Source organism: Gymnodraco acuticeps, unplaced genomic scaffold (genome assembly GCF_902827175.1).
Source record: "Gymnodraco acuticeps unplaced genomic scaffold, fGymAcu1.1, whole genome shotgun sequence".
Taxonomy (NCBI): Eukaryota; Metazoa; Chordata; class Actinopteri; order Perciformes; family Bathydraconidae; genus Gymnodraco; species Gymnodraco acuticeps.
In genome coordinates this window covers 3528-23919 of record NW_022991208.1, presented here as the reverse complement: position 1 = coordinate 23919, position 20392 = coordinate 3528, and the positions used below count along the sequence as shown (strand labels likewise).

Here is a 20392-nt window from a genome sequence, read left to right as displayed (position 1 = left end):
CCCCCCCCCCCTGTGTCTGTTACTAACAGAGAGGGATTAGAGCCCACACCAGCAGAGTTTAATACCCAGCAGAGTGTAATCCTGCAGATCCTCTCATGAACACATCTCAAACCAGAGAGGCAGAGGACAACAAGGCCCATGGTGCATTCAGGTGCTCCACAACAAGTCCCATGGTGCATTCAGGTGCTCTACGGACGTTAACATATCATTTACTGGGTTGTGAGTGTGTCCATGAGCATTGGACAAACTATGATGCTAGCAATAAAATGAGTTGAATGTCATTGCTCAGAGTTTTTAAATGAACTGGGGAAACATTGCAAAGATTGTTTACTTGTACACACACACACACACACACACAAGGTCAAAGAAACCTGCAAACAAAGAGGTGGAGGAAGGCGCTGAGATTAAGACACAAGAAGAAATAAGAAACAGACAGACAGCTCCACTGACTGACTAACCTTTAATCCTAATCCCCCTCTCTCCTTAAACCCATCAAATATTCCTCACAAGCATTTTTGTTTTTGAGGGAAGACATGCTGAAAGGAGGAAGCATCCCTGCAGAGCTTCTTCTTCACCCCACACACACACACACACACACACACACACACACACACACACACACACACACACACACACACACACACACACACACACACACACACACACACACACACACACACACACACACACACACACACACACACACACACACCACACACACACACACACACACACACACACACACACACACACACACACACACACACACACACACACACACACACACACACACACACACACCACACACACACACACACACACACACACACACACACACACACACACACACACACACACACACACACACACACACACACACACACACACACACACCTGTGAAGCTGCTTCTCTGACACTCTGGAACAGTGTGTGTGGTTTGTGCTTTGCACCGCTGTGTGAGAAGCTAGTCCACACATACGTAACACATTAAGTAGTTGGTAAAATATTTGATGGAGACACTACAGGTGAATGGGGTTGCATTTTTAACTAACAGATATCTCTGTGAAACTTCCCAAGTTCATTACTGACTTTAAGACAATTACTTTTTCTATTACAAGTGACATATGTTTAAATATGCAAATTATGCATTATGTTATAACTTAATACATGTGTGCTCATTTGCATACTTTTCCAGAACATTGCATAACGCCAGGTTCAATCTTTTTATTTTACTTGTTGATATTAGATCAATCTAAATGGTGCATACAGAGGGAGATCTCCTTGTAACATGCCATAAATCAGAAAATACTGCCATAAAAAAAGCATTTTCTACATGATTTGGGTAAGAACATGTGTATAAATGAGGCTGTGAATGATGTGTGCAAAAAGCCTTTCTGCTGAGAGGGGAGGAGATACATGTCTTTTGGAGAAACCAACCTTTAAAGTATACTGTAAGTATCATAACATTCTTACATTTTGGGAGAATAGGGTAAATAATGTAACTAGTAGATATCAGTGTTAGACTTCCCCAGTTCATTATTCAGACAATAGACAAGTTCTTAATATGTTATGTTTAAATATGCAAATGAGGCATTATGTAATGGTAACTTTTGGCGAATTTAGGAGAACTCTACTGACATAAACAGACAATAAAATAAACTCCAAAATATGGATTTTTTTAAGGTTTTCTTTCCACTACTACTAGACAACATGCCATGAAGCTAAACTGTGAAAAATATACATTTCTATGAGTCTCAACCCTCTCTGTTGACCTTTATACCAAAGCCACACAGTTCCCCTTCTTCAGAAAAACAGAAGTTTAGATAGAAGAGGTGAAACTGTTTCCCAGCACCAGGTATAGTTACAGAGTTCGTAAAGATTCAGATACGACACCTGCCGCCGCTCTTCCTGCAAAGCTTCACTGTCCCAAACTCTGTCACATCATGAACACTCAGCATCGTGCACAGTCAAGATTAAATATAAAATCTAGTATTCAGATCCTTTAAGTAATGATCAACATGGTTGTCCAGTAATTTGAAACACAGTTGGACAAATATGATCTGAATATGGGACATGCACTAATCCTCAGACTTGGCACAGAGGAGATGTACAGGCAAACAAATATAATAATACAAAAACCCAAATGGCGATTAAACGGCTTTCTAAACTGAGAAGTCAAGAACAGCTTCTATGTTTTAATCCCTAATTGTTTATGACCGCTCGTCAGCTGTGAGTGGTTATCAGCAAACTGTCATTTTCTTTCAGTTGAATACTCATTTCTGATTGGTCAATCTGGACATTCCGGAGGTCTGATATTTTTTTGCTAGCAGACCGTTGCTAAGGAGATCAGACCGTTGCCAAGGAGGATGCTCTGATCAAGGGACTATGTGCAGTCATATCAAACCACAGAAAGAAGTCCCATCGATTTAACGTCAGCAGTTTTGTTTTTTCAATCCATCCATCATGAGGGTAGGAACTGGCTGAGCCAGAAGGCAAAGCTCTCAGTCCCACTTTCTTTATATTAATTATATTTAATACAGTTAACATTTTTGTAATTGTATAACCTAACATTGATATAACCTGATGTTTCAGGGCTCCCATAAAAGTGTACAAATATGTAAATGTATACAGACGAGCGCCCATTCACCGCCTGCCACACACCACATGTCCCCGTTACACACACACACACACACACACACACACACACACACACACACACACACACACACACACACACACACACACACACACACACACACACACACACACACACACACACACACACACACACACACACACACACACACACACACACACACACACACACACACACACACACACACACACACACACACACACACACATTTCTGGCTCCATCTCCTGGACACAAACACCAGTACAATGTGCACAAATATTTTATGATAAAATAATACTGTAACTGTAACAGACAAAATTAAGTGATATATTTCGTATTTTTTTCATCTTTATTTATTATTAAGAACATTATTTTATAAGAAGTATAATTTTCATATCTGGAAAATGTTGAAATACAGAGGAGTTTGTGTTACCCTTTTTTCAGTCCAAGGTTTTTTATACTTTGCTTTAGTATATCTGCGTTTATTCAATCTTTTTACCTGTATCTCTCTCCATGAGTTGTTTTCAATGCTGTGTGTTCTGCACTGTTTTAAGTGCAACATAGCAAATAAAACTAAAACTAAATATCCCTTGATCAGCTTTCACTTTTTTATAACCATCTCTCAGATCTCCTAGAGAGGCAACACTCTGGGTTTATTTTGAGATTCCAGGCTCATTTTCACAGCTGGAAAAAGTTGAATTGTTATCCAAATGCAAAGGAGATGCAGATGTACAAAAACAATATGGTCTCACCTGATGTGCAGGACGGACAGCATGGGCGTGGTGCCCCCCCCGAACACCCAGACAGTGAAGAAGACGACGAGCAGCGTGGTGGTGAACATCATCTGCCGGGCGTACGTCGCGGTGTCGCGGATCGCCAACGCAAACGCCATCGCTCCACGCAGACCTGTACGTTAAAAACAAAAAAACATGAATCAGCCAATCATATTAGAGTATGGTGGCCGATATGTGCAAACGAGCTCCAAGGTCAAAAACATTTTCAGTAGGAGAAACGCTCTGCAAGTTCAGAAACACAAATGTGCCAAAAACATCTGCAAATTAATAAATATCTGCACATGAAGGGTTCATCTGTTTGCATCCCACATATTTCACTTTTACTACAATAAGCTTTACTTCATCCTTGTACAGTATTTAATTATATTCAGTTTTAGCTCATCTTATGCTATTTTACAAGTACATATTTGACTTATTACGCTTTTACCTGGACATTGGTCACTTGCAACATGGTCTCGCACTTGCATTTCATTTCTGTTCTGACATGAGTTTTATGTCTTATATATATATTTATGATGCATTGTGGAGGGAGCCTGGGACTTCAGCTACACTGTAGCTGCTGTACATATGATAATAAATCCTTTGGATCGCCACCAATTTGAAAACACATGTGCAGCATTTAGAAAACACCCACAATTTTGATGAAATATGCGTTTACAAAAAGCGCTGCATAAACAAAACACAACTGAAACCAGGGGACAGTAGAAAGTGACGCACACTCTGGGACTGGAGCGCTTGGTGATGTTCAGGATTATAAAGTTGAACTGTCTCTGTTGTTGGAAATGTACCTCCAATGTTTTATGGGCTTATTTTAACAATGCGATCACATGACTGTCTGATATTACTGCAGATCTGCTGTAAGCTAGCTAGCTAAAGTAGCTAACCTAGTCATTTCAAATATTCTGACAAACACTTCAGACTAACTGAATATTAGAGCTGCATAATATCAGTAGATTATTGAGGGACGTCATAATATAATCTAACCTGCGAACATCATCATGTGCTGGAAGTTCCCTTTGATCTTGTGCCTCCTGCCCAGGTTCAGGAAGAAGGACAGCGGGTAGATGTTGAACGCTCGGCCGATGAAGATGGAAATCTGACGGTGGTGTTCAGGATTTAAAAAACGGCAAAGATTCAGGGAGCTGGGGTGATCATTTACAAAATGTTTTACTTGTTAACATGCTCCTTATCTTTCAATCGCATTTAAGAAACTGTCATTTATCCCCGACCCGCACATACAAACTCCCCCCGCCTGGATACCCAGTGTCTAACTGAATTTGATGAGTGACCTCATATTATTTAAAATGTCAATATCGGTTTATATTTAGTGGTGTCTGTATTATACTGTATATTTGTATACCTGATATACAGCATTTCCAATGCCTATACTGCTGTTAATAATGTGTATACCTCCTCATAATGTTCACACTTTAAATACATTCAGTCTGTTTATATATTTATATTATACTTTAACAAACACTTTCTGCTGTTACTTCTGGTTAGATGCTAACTACATTTCGTTGTCTTAAGTACTTGTACTCTGTGCAATGACAATAAAGTTGAATTTAAATCTAAAATCTGAAGAAAAAAAAAACACAGAAATAATAATACATTTCTAAGGAGGTTGTGACGTGACGTGGGGGGGGGGCAGATGGTGGAGTGAATATATATATATATATATGTTTATAATTAAGTTTGACTCTTATGCTTTGTATCTGCACCTTTTTTTATTTGTATTGTTGTTCCTTAACTTTATTGTAAAGCCCTTACTATACAAATATACCCCCTTGTATGAAAGGTGGTGTATAAATGACATTATTAATATGAATTTAAAGTCAAACATGGAAGGTAACTTGTTTGTAAAGCAGGAACATTTTAAGACATAGACGGCGAAAACCATCATCCCAGCATCACTAGCCACTCCTGCAGGGGAGGGAATATCTTAACTCTACGAAAGGAAGTAGATTTAAGTTGGCTGCTCCATCTCCCCATCTCCTGAAGCCCGCAACCTGGGTGTCATCCTTGACTCCACCCTTTCCTTCCACTCCCACGTCAAGTCTGTTACCAAATCGGCCTTTTTCCATCTAAGGAACATTGCCAGACTCCGACCGTCACTCTCGGAGTCGGTTGCAGAAACCCTAGTCCATGCTTTTGTCACCTCCCGCTTGGACTACTGCAATGGTGTCATGTTTGGGATCCCCAACAAAACCCTGGTCAGGCTCCAGTATGTTCAAAACTGTGCTGCTAGGGTACTCACAAATACAAAGCCGTGGCAGCACATCACTCCCACCCTCATCCACCTCCACTGGCTGCTGGTCAAGTCCCGCATATCCTACTAAGTCCTCCTCCTTACCTACAAGTCCCTCCATTCCCATGCCCCCCAGTACTTATCGGACCTCCTCCGCCCACATGCCCCACCCCGGAACCTGCGGTCTTCAGACTCTGGCCTGCTAACCACCCCCCGCACCAACCTGCGAACCTTCGGGGACAGAGCCTTCAGTGGGGCAGCCCCCACCCTCTGGACATCCCCACGCTTGACGCCTTCAAAAGGGCCCTCAAGTCCCATCTGTTTGCTAAGGCCTTTGGCCCCTAATCTATTTGTTGTTTTGTCTGTCTGACTGTTTGTCTGTCTGACTGTTTGTCATGTTTCTTCCTACTCCTGTTCTGCTTTGTAAAGCGACCTTGGGTCTCATGAAAGGCGCTATATAAATCCAAGCTATTATTATTATTATAAGTGCACGTTTGTTCAGAAGGATACGAAAGCCCCGATGATGAAGATGGGGCTGAAGATGTGGTTCTGGAAGGTGAACAGAGCCAGGCCCATGTAGGAGAATATGAAGTTCTCCGCCAGGAAGTGAAGCACCTCGAACAGCTGCAGGGGAAACAGATTTAGATATTACTGCAGAGAGAATACAGTGAAAAGTCCACAGCAAGAGATTTAATGTTCAGGTTCAGCAAGAGGAGTTTTGCAGAAAGTCTCCCACAATGCACTGCACTGAAATGCACTCTAACATGGCCATTGTACTTTTTATAGATTGACTTTTTTTTTTTTTTATCTCAATTTGCTTGTCTGTATTTTAAGGTGTTATGCACAAAACGTATCTCCAATTAGTATTTTGAAAAGGTGCATTTATTGAGCTACTGATAACCAAAATGATGTTTCGTGATGGCAAATACACAGAATGTTGACAAAGTAAACACAAATCTAAGTTAAAACAAATGTGTCCCATGTTTGTAAGAAGACTTGAATCCTCTGTAACAAACAAAAACATTTCAATTCAAGTCTCTTTCTTTCCTTATTTTTCATACACTTCTTTCAAAGTCAAGCGCTTTCCATGGCCTTTACATCTTTTGTGGAAACCATAATATAAACAGTATACTGATTAATTCACATCCTGTTAACATCAAATCACAAGTAAGGTCAAATACAACCAGCTTTAAAATGTGTTTCATGTTTGTAAGTAGACAGAAGTGCAATTTCAAGCATTTTCAAGCACTTTTTTCAAATCAAAGCACTTTTCAAACCTTGGAAACACTGCATTCCAATTCTTACAGGTGCTGGAAACCTTTGAAGTGTTTTAAGGATTTCCAGCACCTGCAGAAACCCTCCTCCTGTCTTCCTGTCTTTTTAGCAATGTGTGTCTTTCTTTGAAACTGAGCTATAGGAGCTTGAATACTTGTATCACAGATATTTAAAGGTTCCCGCTGTGTGTTGTCTGTGTGTTTAATCTGGAGACAACAGACTGAATGAACCCCCCCCTGAGAAACAGAGTACAACGTGTCCTCAATCGACCCAGATTAAGCTCACCATCTGGCCCCGGCGCATTTCCACTACAGGGTTTTATGAAGGCTCGGCTCGCTCTTTTTGCTTTTCCACCAGGGGTAGTACCGCCTCACTGGTACTTTTTTAGAACCACCTCAGTCGAGGTTCCAAGCGAGCTGAAAATATGCTTAGCTAGTGACGTAAAACACTGGCGACCGCCGATTGGTCAGAGAGAATCGTCACAATTCTTGCACGAGACCCCAAGCGTTGCAAAAGCACAATTTTTAAAAACAGACGAGCTACCGTCAGCAAGTATTTCAACAAAGTATTTTTAATTTCAACAAAGTATTTTTTATTTAAACAAATCCATAAAGAAATGGCAGCAAAAAAAAAAGCATGCCGTGGTCGTTGGACGAGGTACAGACGTCCTCCGTCTCGTTGCAGATGAAAAAATACAGCGAGAGCTCGACGGCGGAATAAGAACTGGAACGGCTGGAGTCCATGCAGGATGGTACGTTTTTGGTAACGCTCTGTTCTTTGCTTGAAAGCATTGTGTCCCTATCTATTGTAAAGCTCACGTCTAACAAACAAGTCTATTTTATCCTTACATTTATGTTCGACAACCCAGCCGATCGCCCCGCCTACACTGCGCCGTCGTTACTATAGTTACTACCCTCGTTACTAACTGTAATGGAAACGCAGCACAAAGTGAGCCGAGCCATGGCGAGCCGCGCTAAAACCTTCGACTACAGGTCGCATTTCGGGGGGTGAGATTGTAAACAGCAACAGAATGAAGGAACAGGAAGTGGTCATTGTACCTGCTTGGTGCGCTGAGTGGACTCTGCAGACAGGTTGTTGTAGGTGTAGTGAGCCTGAGTGATGCCGCAGAACAGCACGGCTACCACACCTGCAGGAAAACACACACAAAATACTCAGGTTGAGTACAAGTACCTCAAAATTGTACTTAACTACAGTACTTTAATAAATGTACTTCACTGCATTTCACACATGTAATTAAAGCATAGGCAGAGTTGCTAAAGATACAATACATTTAAAGGATTTAAACACAATCAGGTGGTTTTTAAATGGGTTTGTTTGTGTTGTTATAAATGGCACATCTTGTTTATCTTGTTTTAGTGGTACTTTTTCCTTTTTGATGGATGATATTTGTACATTTTATTAGAGATAATGAAGTAAGAGTTTTTTGAACACACAACATTTGATATATTTGAATATACTGACATTTAAAATACTTATAGAGGCTAATAATGTTCAGTTAAATAAAGCTATGAAGAAATGAAACCAAAAAATAACCATTAATTATAAAATAAGATTGAAATCTACTCAAAAATACTATATATATATATATATATATATATATATATATAGTATTTTTGAGTAGATTTCATATATATATATATATATATAGTATTTTTGAGTAGATTTCAATCTTATTTTATAATTAATGGTTATTTTTTGGTTTCATTTCTTCATAGCTTTATATATATATATATTCAGCTGAAGTAATAAATACTATAAAGGTACAAAATAATAAGTACGGTCAACTTTATCTGGATTTATATAAATTGGTTTTGTGTAACCACATAGCTAAAATACATAGTAAATTCAACTTTGTGTGAGCATTTTAACATCTACCATGACCTCAGCGACAACAATTGTTGATAAATTAAATTCTGACATGACTTCTGAATGTGCAGACTTCTTCACCACGGCTGTTTTAAGCCTACTACCTTTTTGTTATTTGCCCTTCAGCTCACCTGTGAACCCGCAGGCCTCGGCCAGCAGGAAGGTGCTCCAGGACATGAGGAAGAAGAGCGCCGTCTCCAGCAGCGGGAAGCAGTGCAGCTTCGTGAACTTGGTGACGTGAGAGTGACGTTAAAGACACAACAGCACAGTCTGGTTTTAAAATATATATAAACAAACATTTTGTCTGAAAGAAACAGCATTATTCTGAGACTTGAGTGTGAGGATATGAGAGCGGTGACGACTCCGGTGGCGGCTCCCATCACGAAGGAGCCGCTGAAGATCCCGATGAAGACCCCGACGGACTTGAAGAAGGCGGCGGCGTCGAACATGTGAGTGTTTGCTCCGCTGGGCTGGTACGCCACGATGGAGCTGGAGACACACAGGAAAGAACACAGGGATTAAAAAACCCCCCCTGATATTTTCAGTGTTTTTTAAAGATAGTCCATTGTTTGTTTGAATGGATTCACCTCATTAATCAGGTTCATACCGACATACTTGTCTTTTTGAACATTAATATACCACTTGTTTTATCATATTATAGAAGCAATCCCTTCTACCTGACCATAGTCTTTTTCGGTTTAAAAATTAATTAATCAATAATAATCGTAATAATATATATATATATATATATATATATTATTGTTATTATTCCGATTATAAAAACAAATATTTATATTATTGTTTTAATTATTTATTTAGATATTAACTGTTGTTAGTTATTACACAAATATATATTATATATATATTTTTATAATTGTATTGTTTTTTTGTGACACCTCTGTATTTGTGGATTCACAAGATGCAATGATTTTTAAATTATAATTTTTTTGTTTGTGAAATGTGAAAAGTCTTTATCCCTGATAAAGCAGTGGTGTCCGCTAGAATACAAATATGTATAAGTGTGAGTAGACAATTTGGAAACTCCAAATTTGGATAAATTAGAGGATGAGATAAGAAGACACTTATTTCATTTTAATTCATATATTTATTTAGAGGGACTCTGTATGGATTCCAATGACACCAAAATATATAAATTATTTTATGTTAGTTTGATCAAATGTGAATAGTTTTGTTTCCCTTTCACTGACAATGCAGTAGTGTACGCTATAATACAAATAGAAATAACACAGAATTTAGTGGATTAATAGTTAATTCTGCCAGTAGAGGGAGGCAGAGTGTGTGTTTCAGCAGACAGACAGAACTGTCTCACACCTCACTGTGGAATTTCATCAGCAGGAGTCAAAGAGAGTTTGATAATAAATCATGAGTGTAACGTACGAGGAGAGCACGATGGCCACGGCGTCGTTCATCACGCTCTCTCCAAACAGCAGAGCGTAGAGATCCCCGTCAGCGTGCAGATCGTTGAAGATGGCCAACACCGTCACTACACACACACACACACACACACACACACACACACACACACACACACACACACACACACACACACACACACACACACACACACACACACACACACACACACACACACACACACACACACACACACACACACACACACACACACACACACACACCACACACACACACACACACACACACACACACACACACACACACACACACACACACACACACACACACACACACACACACACACACACACACACACACACACACACACACACACACACACACAACAACCACACACACACACACACATCAAACCAAACACACACTAACACACACAGCATACACACACACACACACACACACACACCACACAACACAGCACACAGAATCACACTACCACACACACACACACACACACACACACAGCACACACCACACACACACACACACACACACACACACACACACACACACACACACACACACACACACATACATAACCAGCTTCTTATTATAGAGACATACACTGCGTCTTATAGTTTTCACTTTGTCATTATGGGGTACTGTGTGTGGAATGTTGAGGGGAAAAAGGGAATGTAATCAAGTTTGAAATAAGGCAGTAACATAACAAAATGTGAAAAACGTAAAGGGTATGAATACTTTCCAGATGCTTGGGCAGTAATGGATTACATGTGACTGGATTATTCAATCAGTTATCAAAAGGCATAATCAGATCACTGTTTCATTTCTAAAAATGGTGGATTACTAGGATGTGGTGTGTGTCTCTGTGTGTGTGTGTGTGTGTGTACCTGGGTCTGTGGCAGACATAATGGCACCAAAGAAGAGGCAGTCTGTGTAGTAAAACTTGTCCGTCAGCTGTCCCAAAACCTGCATCAGTTTCACCACGCCGTACATCAGATTCCTGCAGACACACGAGCAAAGAAGAGGAGAATAAAAGCGTGAGGTGGAAGGAGTATTCAGATCCATTTCTTAAGAGTAAAAGTACCAATACATTCATGTCAAATTACTCCATTACAAATATAAAGTAGGTCCTAACTTCAAAATCTCACTTAAGGAAAAGTACATTATCAGAAAAATGTACTTTAAGTAGTAGTAGTATTATCATTGTACACCTTTTGCATAGCAACACTGGAGGATGCATCAAGTTAAAAGTTGATCACATGTTGTGTTAATGCTAAATCTTCATCTGGAGAGAAACTAAAGCTTTAAAATAAATGCAGTGGATTAAAATACATTATTTAGAAGTATAAAGAAGCATTAAATGGACATTTAAGTATAATCTACTTAGTTATTTTCCACTCACCCGATGACGAAGCATGAGATGACCGTGCCCAGAAAGGCGTAGGTGATGATGGAGCCCATGTTCCTGAAGAAGTGTCTCTGCGAAGAGAAAAGGACGATAAGACAAACTGCTGCTGTGGGAACATACGAGACAATAAGACCTCTCCTACAGCTGGAAACATAGACTGTATAGGACTTTAGATGGTCCTTATGGTCATAGCGTGTCTCCTTGTAGACTTTTATCATCTCTTGGTAGACATATGCATCTATTTGTCCCTTTTTACTAACTATGCCTGCTTCCGTCAATATCTATGTCTCCGTGTGGTCATTTTGTAACTTCTTGTATTCATTTTATGTCTGTTTTTGATTGTTTTGTGTATTTTTAAAGATTGTTGTTGGAAATGCTCTGAAAACACTGCAAATGTACATACAATTATTTATTTTTTTTAACGAGAGTAAGTGTACAAACTTCACTGCAGAAAGTCAGCATGACAAAGCTACCAAGCTGAACTTATTTAACTCTCCTTTAACAAACCAAAGTCTATAAACACTCTCCATAGAGGTACAAGGTCAGTAGCAGCGGCATGTTTGGAAGGAACATCCTGTTGAACTACAAACACTGATTCTGATGATCTGAGTCTCCACATTACTCCTTCTAAATCACATGTGTCAAACTCAAGGCCCGGGGGCCAAATCAGGCCCTTGGTGGATTTAATTTCGGCCCGCAGGATAATTTCTCATTTCTATTAGATCTGGTATATTGCACGCACACCTTCACTCCATCCTGAGGGTCTCCTCCGCTCAGAGCCTGAGCCCAAACATTGATGACCTTGCCCCCAAGATGAGATGCCAAGTATCTGAACTAGCATCACAGAGCAGCACACTGAGTTTAATGGATGCTTCCTTCTGCACTTTTTCTCTCAGGACAACAGGGCATGTTGGTTTTCTCTTTGAGGGAAATAGTCTTGTTGAAGCTGTTGTTGGCCTGTGGGGAAATGTAATCATAAGAAATGACTCTGGAAAAGCTGCAGATAGAGCCATAAGAAATGAATGCAACTGATTATTTAATGTTGTTTTTATAGGCAATCATTTAAGCTTTGTTAGTTCCAGGTTTAATATGTGCAATAAGTTCATTTCAATAAGTTCTGCAATAAACATTGAACCAGTCCGGCCCTCCACTAGTACCCATTTTATAATTTTGGCCCACTGTGTATTTGAGTTTGACACCCCTGTTCTATATGATCTAAGAAACAAAAGCACTGACTGAGATGAAAAGTGCCTTTGGTTCAGTGACTGAGAGGAGTGATTCAAATAGAAAGTGTGCAGCATGTTGTGTTCAGGATGTATTCCTTACTATACTGTGTGTTTCATTACAGAGATCTAAAGCTTGTTATGAACTGAAGAAAATCCGTTAACGCTGCATTTAAAATCCCTCCCATCATGACCTCCTGCTTCCTGTTCCTTAGATCCGACTCAGCACATTCCAGCTTTAATCACAATTTCACCAGAAAAACAAAAAAAGGAGTTCTCACTTTACTTTACATTTAAGAATGTTTTAACATCACTCGGACGGTTATTTAAAACCAGCTGTGCCATGGGGTACATTTAAAGAAAACATTGAAACTGTATTGTTGATTGTAACAATAGGGAGGCTGTGGCGCAGTGGATTAGTGCATTGGTGTTGGGGATCAGGGGGTCACAGGTTCAAACCCCACTGTAGTCAGCATGTCGTTGTGTCCCTGAGACACTTCACCCCAAATTGCCCCTGTGGGGATTGCCCACAGTATTGAGTATGAAAGTCTCTTTGGATAAAAGCGTCTAACATGTAATGTGGTCTTATGCCTTTGCTAGATAGCACTTCATCTGAAAACAACAAACAATATGAGTGTTGTTGGTTATTAGTTCATGCAAGAGGCATTCAGTTACATACCTAAAAAAAGATATGTTGCCAATTATTTCGAAGATTTTTAATTTGAGGAGAAAGACAATCCATAAAACTTCACTTCTATCACTTTTGTAAAAAGGAAAAACGGACATTTTATAGCAGTATCATTATTTAGAAACTCAGTCCAGCTTTGCATCCTTAGGTAAATATAATAAATATATAATAAAAAAGAATAAAAAGGCAAAATGAATCAGAAAGCCAGCAATTTAAGATATTAAATAATACAAAAATAAACTTAAGAAAAAGGCATGAAAGGTCATTTAAAAGTGCATGCAATTGAATTTAAATTGTCTCCCCCACCCAATTTCCACACTATTACATTTGGGCAAAAATGCTAAACAATACATCTTTAAAAAAAAAGCCTGTGAAGCATGCCCGGGGGGTGCAAGAAGAACACTTAAAGAAATGTGGTTTTTTTTTAATGCCGTTTAAAACATATATTGCAGCATAGGAGGAATGGGCTCGTAAATAATTGTCTGATATTTAGTCAGAAAACTCCTCCTGCATGAACTGCACCAGCTGCTGCAGTTGAATACTGTAAACATGGTGATGGATTAATGATGATCCGTCTCTAAACACCACACTGCTGTTGCTCAACAATGGGAAGCAGAACCGTCTCGTATTTTCACTGTCAGACGTTTTTTGGTTGTTTTTTTTGTAAAAGCCAGAGAGGAAACGAACGACATCTGCAGTGGAGTTCCCCTCAGAGACACTCAGTGTGTGAGAGGCAGCAGGAAGTGGCAGCAGAATCAGATATCCACCTGACTACAGGGCAAGTCATGATAGAGCCACAAGCTGAAGGGCCTTCTGGATTTATCTTACTAAAAATCACTCAAGGAGGCATTTACCAAACTGCAAAGAGACACAACGACTACAAAAAAGACATGGCCTTGTCATTTGAATAGGAGGAAACTGTACTACAAAAAGCCTAAAAATACAGCAATGAGACACAAAATGACCTCAAAGACACAACAATATCTGCAAACTTGAAACAGAAAGACATTCAATGACTACAAAGCTAGTCAAAAAGTCTATAAAAACTGCACAACGAGACTTAAAATCACTGCAAAGCACCACAATGACTACAATAAATACTGAAAGTAAACCCCGGATGTTGGAAATAACATATGCTAGTAGTGCGAGTGTAAACCCTGAGCATGGCCACATGCATGAAATCCAATGCATTTCAAAACTTACAAAGACCTACAACTTATCATGAGGGTAACATAACATATAATGAGGGAGCAGATCAGGTCCCATCATGGCCTTAACCTACAAAATGTCCCTTAAAAAAGACAAATACGAACCAGGAAGAGACGCAACAAAACTACAAGGAGACACAAAATGACTACAAAGAGACAACAGCCTCAAAACATCAACAGATAGTGTGTCAAAGTGTGCGTGTCCTGCTATGGGCCTGTTGTGTCATAATATGCATTACATTACGTTACTGCCAGTTGAAACACATTGAGCATTAGATATAATGATTTGAACAAGCCGCACTCACCTTCTTCAGACTGTATCCAGCGTGGAATATAATGGGAGGCAGCAAAATGTTGAAGAACACTTCAGGGTCGAATGTCACCTGGAAAGGATTTTAGGAAATTCATTAGTTTATGTTTTATCTGCCCGTTTAAAAAAAGAGAGGTTCGACTGAAAAAAAATACATTACATAAATATACAATACTAAAAGTACTAGTAGATTTTTGTAGGAAAAATCTAAACAAAAAGGTGCCTAAAATAAAATGATAAAGAAACTTTCTTTCTATTATGTTGTACATAATGTAATTTAACGGTTAAAATTGTCTTGACTGCATCTGGAGGCGTGTGGCGCAGTGGACTAGTGCGTTGGTGTTCAGGTTCAAACCCCACTGCAGTCAGCATGTCGTTGTGTCCCTGAAGACACTTCACCCCAAATTGCTCCTGTGGGGGTTGTCCACAGTATTGAGTATGTGAGTTGCTTTGGATAAAAGCGTCTAACAAGTGACATGTAATGTAATGTGATGTAATGTCTTCCACACAGGTTGCCAATTTCTATGTCTCTTAAACACAGGCGCCGTGAGATTTGCAGTCTTCTATATTCCCTTGACTACAGAGGTTACCACTAGGGGACAATATTATTTGACCTTTTCACAAAAAAAAAACAATTGGCTCAAACAGATGCAAAATGAAGTATTATGTTTAAATTGAAAACAATGGAAATGCCGTCTGTTGTTGTACTCGTCAGTGTTTTAGCGAGTGATTTGTACAGTCTAAACACCTAAAACAGCATAGACATAATAAAATGGACACACATTTGTTAAGTTTAAGTTATACTTAGCACATCCTGTGTTAAAGGGGAGAAGACAATGAAAGCATTTACATATCTACAGTGTTTCTGCTCTTCATCAGACTCTATCCTTTTATTTGTAAGAAAATCTAAACATCAGGCCCCAAATTGCTCGGGTTTCAGTCATATCTACGCCACAAAACTCGAAAAAGTAACACAAATACCTGAATCACTATGCAAATAGGGAAGAAGTTAAACAAAAAGCTTCTGCAAAATATAGTTAAACTGTTAAATGACATGTCACAACTCCCTAACACTTAACAACATTACATTTCACAGGTCTTTAGAGAAAGTTCTGACTAAATGTTTCTAAAGGTGTAGGATTTTATGAGGATACGGGGGAAAGTGCATGCCTGTTCAACATTCAGTAGGTAAAGTATGCATGTATATGTCAATAATGTGAGAAAAAGTAAGAACATGAATGAAAAAACGAGAGTGTAGTGTTTACTTTGCGCAGCATGTCGTTCTGCTCCACGTTGTTGATCTCTCTGGAGTTGATCTCTCCCTTCAGCGTGTACTCAAAGAACTTCCCGCTGATGTTCAGCAGGACGGTGCTGACCGGCCCCTCCTTCAGTGAGCAGCTGGGGGGGGTCTTGTTGTGGTAGCTGGTGGCCGGGATGCCGTACCGCAGGATCACCCCCACCAGCAAACCTGGGGGAAAATAATTCAAAAAATGTTATATGAAATGTGTAGCCTTGTCAATTCAAGACCAGCAGCAAACCTGGGAAAGGGGGTGGAAATGGTAGCTGGTGGCCGGGATGTCGTACTGCAGGATCAAAAGGCAGAAAAAGGATTAAAAAAGGTAATGTATAAACTGTGTCGCATTGTAGAATCAGACCCACAAGCAAACCAGAGGTAAAGGGAGAACAATGGTTGCTTGAGGCCGGGATGCAGTACCAAATAACCTCCACAAGCAAACCTGGGTAAAAAAGAAAAGTAATAAAAACACAATATATAAAATGTGTATAAGTGTAGAATCACGGCCACCAGCAAACCCTAGGGAAAGGGGGGATAAATATTATAGGAAATGAAAGCATTGGAGAATCTCATCCACTAACAAGCTCAAAGAAAGGTGTGAAAATCTATTATAAATAATATATGAAACATTTAGCACCAGAGAATCAGATCCACCAGCAAACCTGAGAAAAGGGGGAGAAAAACACATGAAAAAATATGTTTTGACATGTATTCACTCGTACAGTCTCAGCTAATAATGTGTGCTAAATAACCTTAATTTAGATATTTAAATGATAAGGCCTTGTGTATACAGTAATGTCTTGCTCACTCATAGTCTGAGATTCAAGGGCATATTTTAAAATGACCTCCCAGGGACCTTTTAAAATGTTGAGCAAACAGTCTTGTTTGTTTTGCCTGATTTGTCCGACCAAAATCTGGCCTTAAAGTATTCTGATTTGTCCCGATTACACTCCCACAATACCTGCAAACAGTTTCTGTGGAGCCAGCTGTTTATTCAGAAAATCAATATTTGACATGGTTCCACTTGGCAGCACTTTTGGTGACCGTCCAGAAAAAAACACAAACATCCCATCATTCTGGAGTTGTGTTGAAACTCCAATTAAACCAACTTAAAAAAACAAAATGATGTTCCCATTGTAAAGTAAAACGTAAATATGTGCTGTGATATAAATGTCACTTTCTGTCATTTCACGGTTTGCTTTTTAATCAAGAAAAACAATTCAAAGTGTGTCCTTCATGTGATCATCTCAGGTTAATCACTGACATTTGAAGAGACACTAAACACAGATGAGACTGAAATAAATCATTAGCCGCGAAAATCTACTCGTATAAATGGATTATGTAGTCAGAGGGTAAAATACTTTTATTTATTTCCCAATACCATAGATGTATATCTGCTTGGATGCATTACCTATTGTTGAAGAACAGAAAAACAATCCCTATTTTTCCTTTTTTGATAATCGATTAAAGGTTAAAAGTAATATTTAATGCCATAATTTACCTAAAATGCGGAAATCTGCCTCTTAAATGTGGGGATGTGCTGCTTTTCTCTTTATAATACCATATAAAGTGACAATTTTCAAAATGATAATGTTGTTTTATGTTGCAAACCATTAGTCTAGATCAGCAGTTCCCAACCTTTTTCAACTCAGGGCCCACTTAAGAATCAAACATTTGTTCGCGGCCCACATTCAACCATAAACAATACGGAGGCTAAATAAAGTTCTGATTGGTCGATTCAGAACATGTGACATGTTGTTAATCCAGTAGAACAAATCAAATACAACTATTCTTCTGGCTAAAATACATATTTTTAAAAGTCAATCAAGGAGTAATGTTAATTTAAGGTGTTTGAAGAGTAGATTAAAAATACAATTTGTTTTGAAAAAATTATTGCCACAAAAAATCTAAGGGTGGCTCAACATGCCATGAAATGGGAAATAATGAGCTCTAACGAAGAGTGGGGTCTAGAGTCTAGACAGTCAACAGGGATTATTCTGTGCTCATATGGTTGTCACAATAGGAATAAAATGGCAGGTAATAGATGAAGCTGATGACAACCCTGCGTTACCTTTCCTTATTATGTTGTTTTTAAGGAAATCATCATTTTTTTAAGATGCATGATGTTTGTTAGATTTTGAACAGCCAATTAAAACGCAGGGTGAGACCAGCCACTATTGATTATCCACTTTATTTATTATTCTGATGATTCTAGTCAGTCAACACCAGTTAGTCTATTAAAATGTCAATAAATGTCTATCACATCTTTGCAAAGCCAAACGTGATGTCTTCAAATGTCTTGTTTTGTTCCAGAAAAGTCCAAAAATATTTAGTTTACAATGATATCAATAAAGAAAAAGCAGCACATCCTGTCATTGGAGAAAATGTGGGAATTATTTCCCCATTTCTGATTTAAAAATGAATGAAAAGAATGAATTTATTATCAAAAATAATAACAAAAACGTTATCTTTGCCCTCTTTTTCTCATTTTAATATATATTCATTGTATTTTTTTATTGCATCATCCTTTTAATAGTTTGTTGTTACTATTATGGAGTCATATTATTTTTCTTGGAAATTATGTTCTATATATATATATATATATATATATATATATATATATATATATATATATATTATGTTGCATTGTTAGAGGATCCTAGGAATTAAGATGTCCATTCCCATATCTAAACTGTAGCTGTGCATATGACAATAAAGCTTTCAGTCTTTGAATCTGATCAAATAACTGGCCCCAGCATGGCCCCCCCCCAGTAAAATCGGTCTAGATCCGCCACTGGCTGTATGTACGTGTGTGCAACATATATATATATTTATTTGTTATTATGTATTTGATCTCACCGTAAATCATCGCCAGCCCGGTCTCGTGCAGAAATCGCACCCGTCTGTGCTTGAAGAGCCAGATGGTGAGAATGGTTAAGGTCAGCAGCATAATGAATGTGAGTAAATTAACGCTGTCCTGGCGGTGACTTTCCTCAGCCTCCTTCTCCGTGGTGAGCTCCTCCATTGCTCCTCCGTCCTCCGCCGTCACTGCCCCGGCACTCAGGAGGATCAGGGCCGGCGTCAGGGTGTCCAGAACCCGGGCTGCGGTGCGCCTCTGCGGCCGGAGAGGCTCCATGATGCTGCGGCTGCTGCTGCTGACAGCCGCTATGATGATGCCATGTCACTGCACGGTGCTCGCAGAGAGGAAACAGATCCAGGGTATGCTGGCTGCTGCAGGTTCAGCCTTTTAAAGACACACTGCTGCTATGCTGCTGGAGACGAAATCACACCGCCGGTCCGCTCTCAGGTTGCGCATGCGCAGTGGTGGAAAGTAACTAAGTACTTTTACTGAAGTACTGTACTTAAGAACAATTTTGAAATACTTGTACTTGAGTATATTTTTGCTACTTTTTTACTTCTACTCCACTTGAGTTCAGAGGTAAATCGTGTACTCCACTATATGTATTTAATACCTTTAGTTACTTTACAGCAGGGGTGGGGAACCTTTTTCCTCTCAAGGGCCATTTCAATGTTTTCAACATCCTCCGAGGGCCGTACAAATTATTGACCTCTACTTAAAAATACTAAAATCACAGCCCACTCATTTCACCTTTCTTTCATGCTGTGCAAAGAAAAAGCAACCTCTTAATCCAGATATTTTACCATGACTCGCGCATGCATGCACATGCACAGTTGTGGCATGACCACCAAAACAGAAAGATATGGACACAAGATGTGTGCAAATGTATTTAGTTTCCTATCCATGTGAACATGATTTAAGTGGGGGGGACCTAACCTCCTCTAGGGGGGTCCGGGGGCATGCTCCCCCGTGAAGATTTGTTTTTTAAATGTTGAAGTTAAAAGCATCAATCTGGTGCACTTTGAGAGCAACATTAGATCTATGGATACATCTCTCAACATCCAGATGAAACATAACTGTAAGCAGATTTTCTTTTTCTTTATGGATATTTTACAAATCACTCTCCTTTCAAACTGTATTCTTGTT

At 39.2% G+C, this 20392-nt stretch overlaps 1 protein-coding gene across 1 annotated transcript; it reads right to left on the bottom strand.

Annotated features, from left to right (window-relative positions):
- Positions 1-3368: 3368 nt before the first annotated feature.
- On the bottom strand, positions 3369-19658 carry slc9a7 (solute carrier family 9 member 7). Its single transcript, XM_034238605.1, has 12 exons — positions 19246-19658; positions 16358-16560; positions 15088-15165; positions 11658-11734; positions 11143-11255; positions 10238-10343; positions 9187-9328; positions 8971-9076; positions 8011-8099; positions 6188-6301; positions 4414-4525; positions 3369-3541 (listed from the first exon to the last, which is right to left on the bottom strand). The coding sequence occupies exons 1-12, from the start codon at positions 19520-19522 to the stop codon at positions 3384-3386; spliced, it is 1575 nt and encodes a 524-aa protein (XP_034094496.1). The 5' UTR covers positions 19523-19658; the 3' UTR covers positions 3369-3383.
- Positions 19659-20392: the final 734 nt, after the last annotated feature.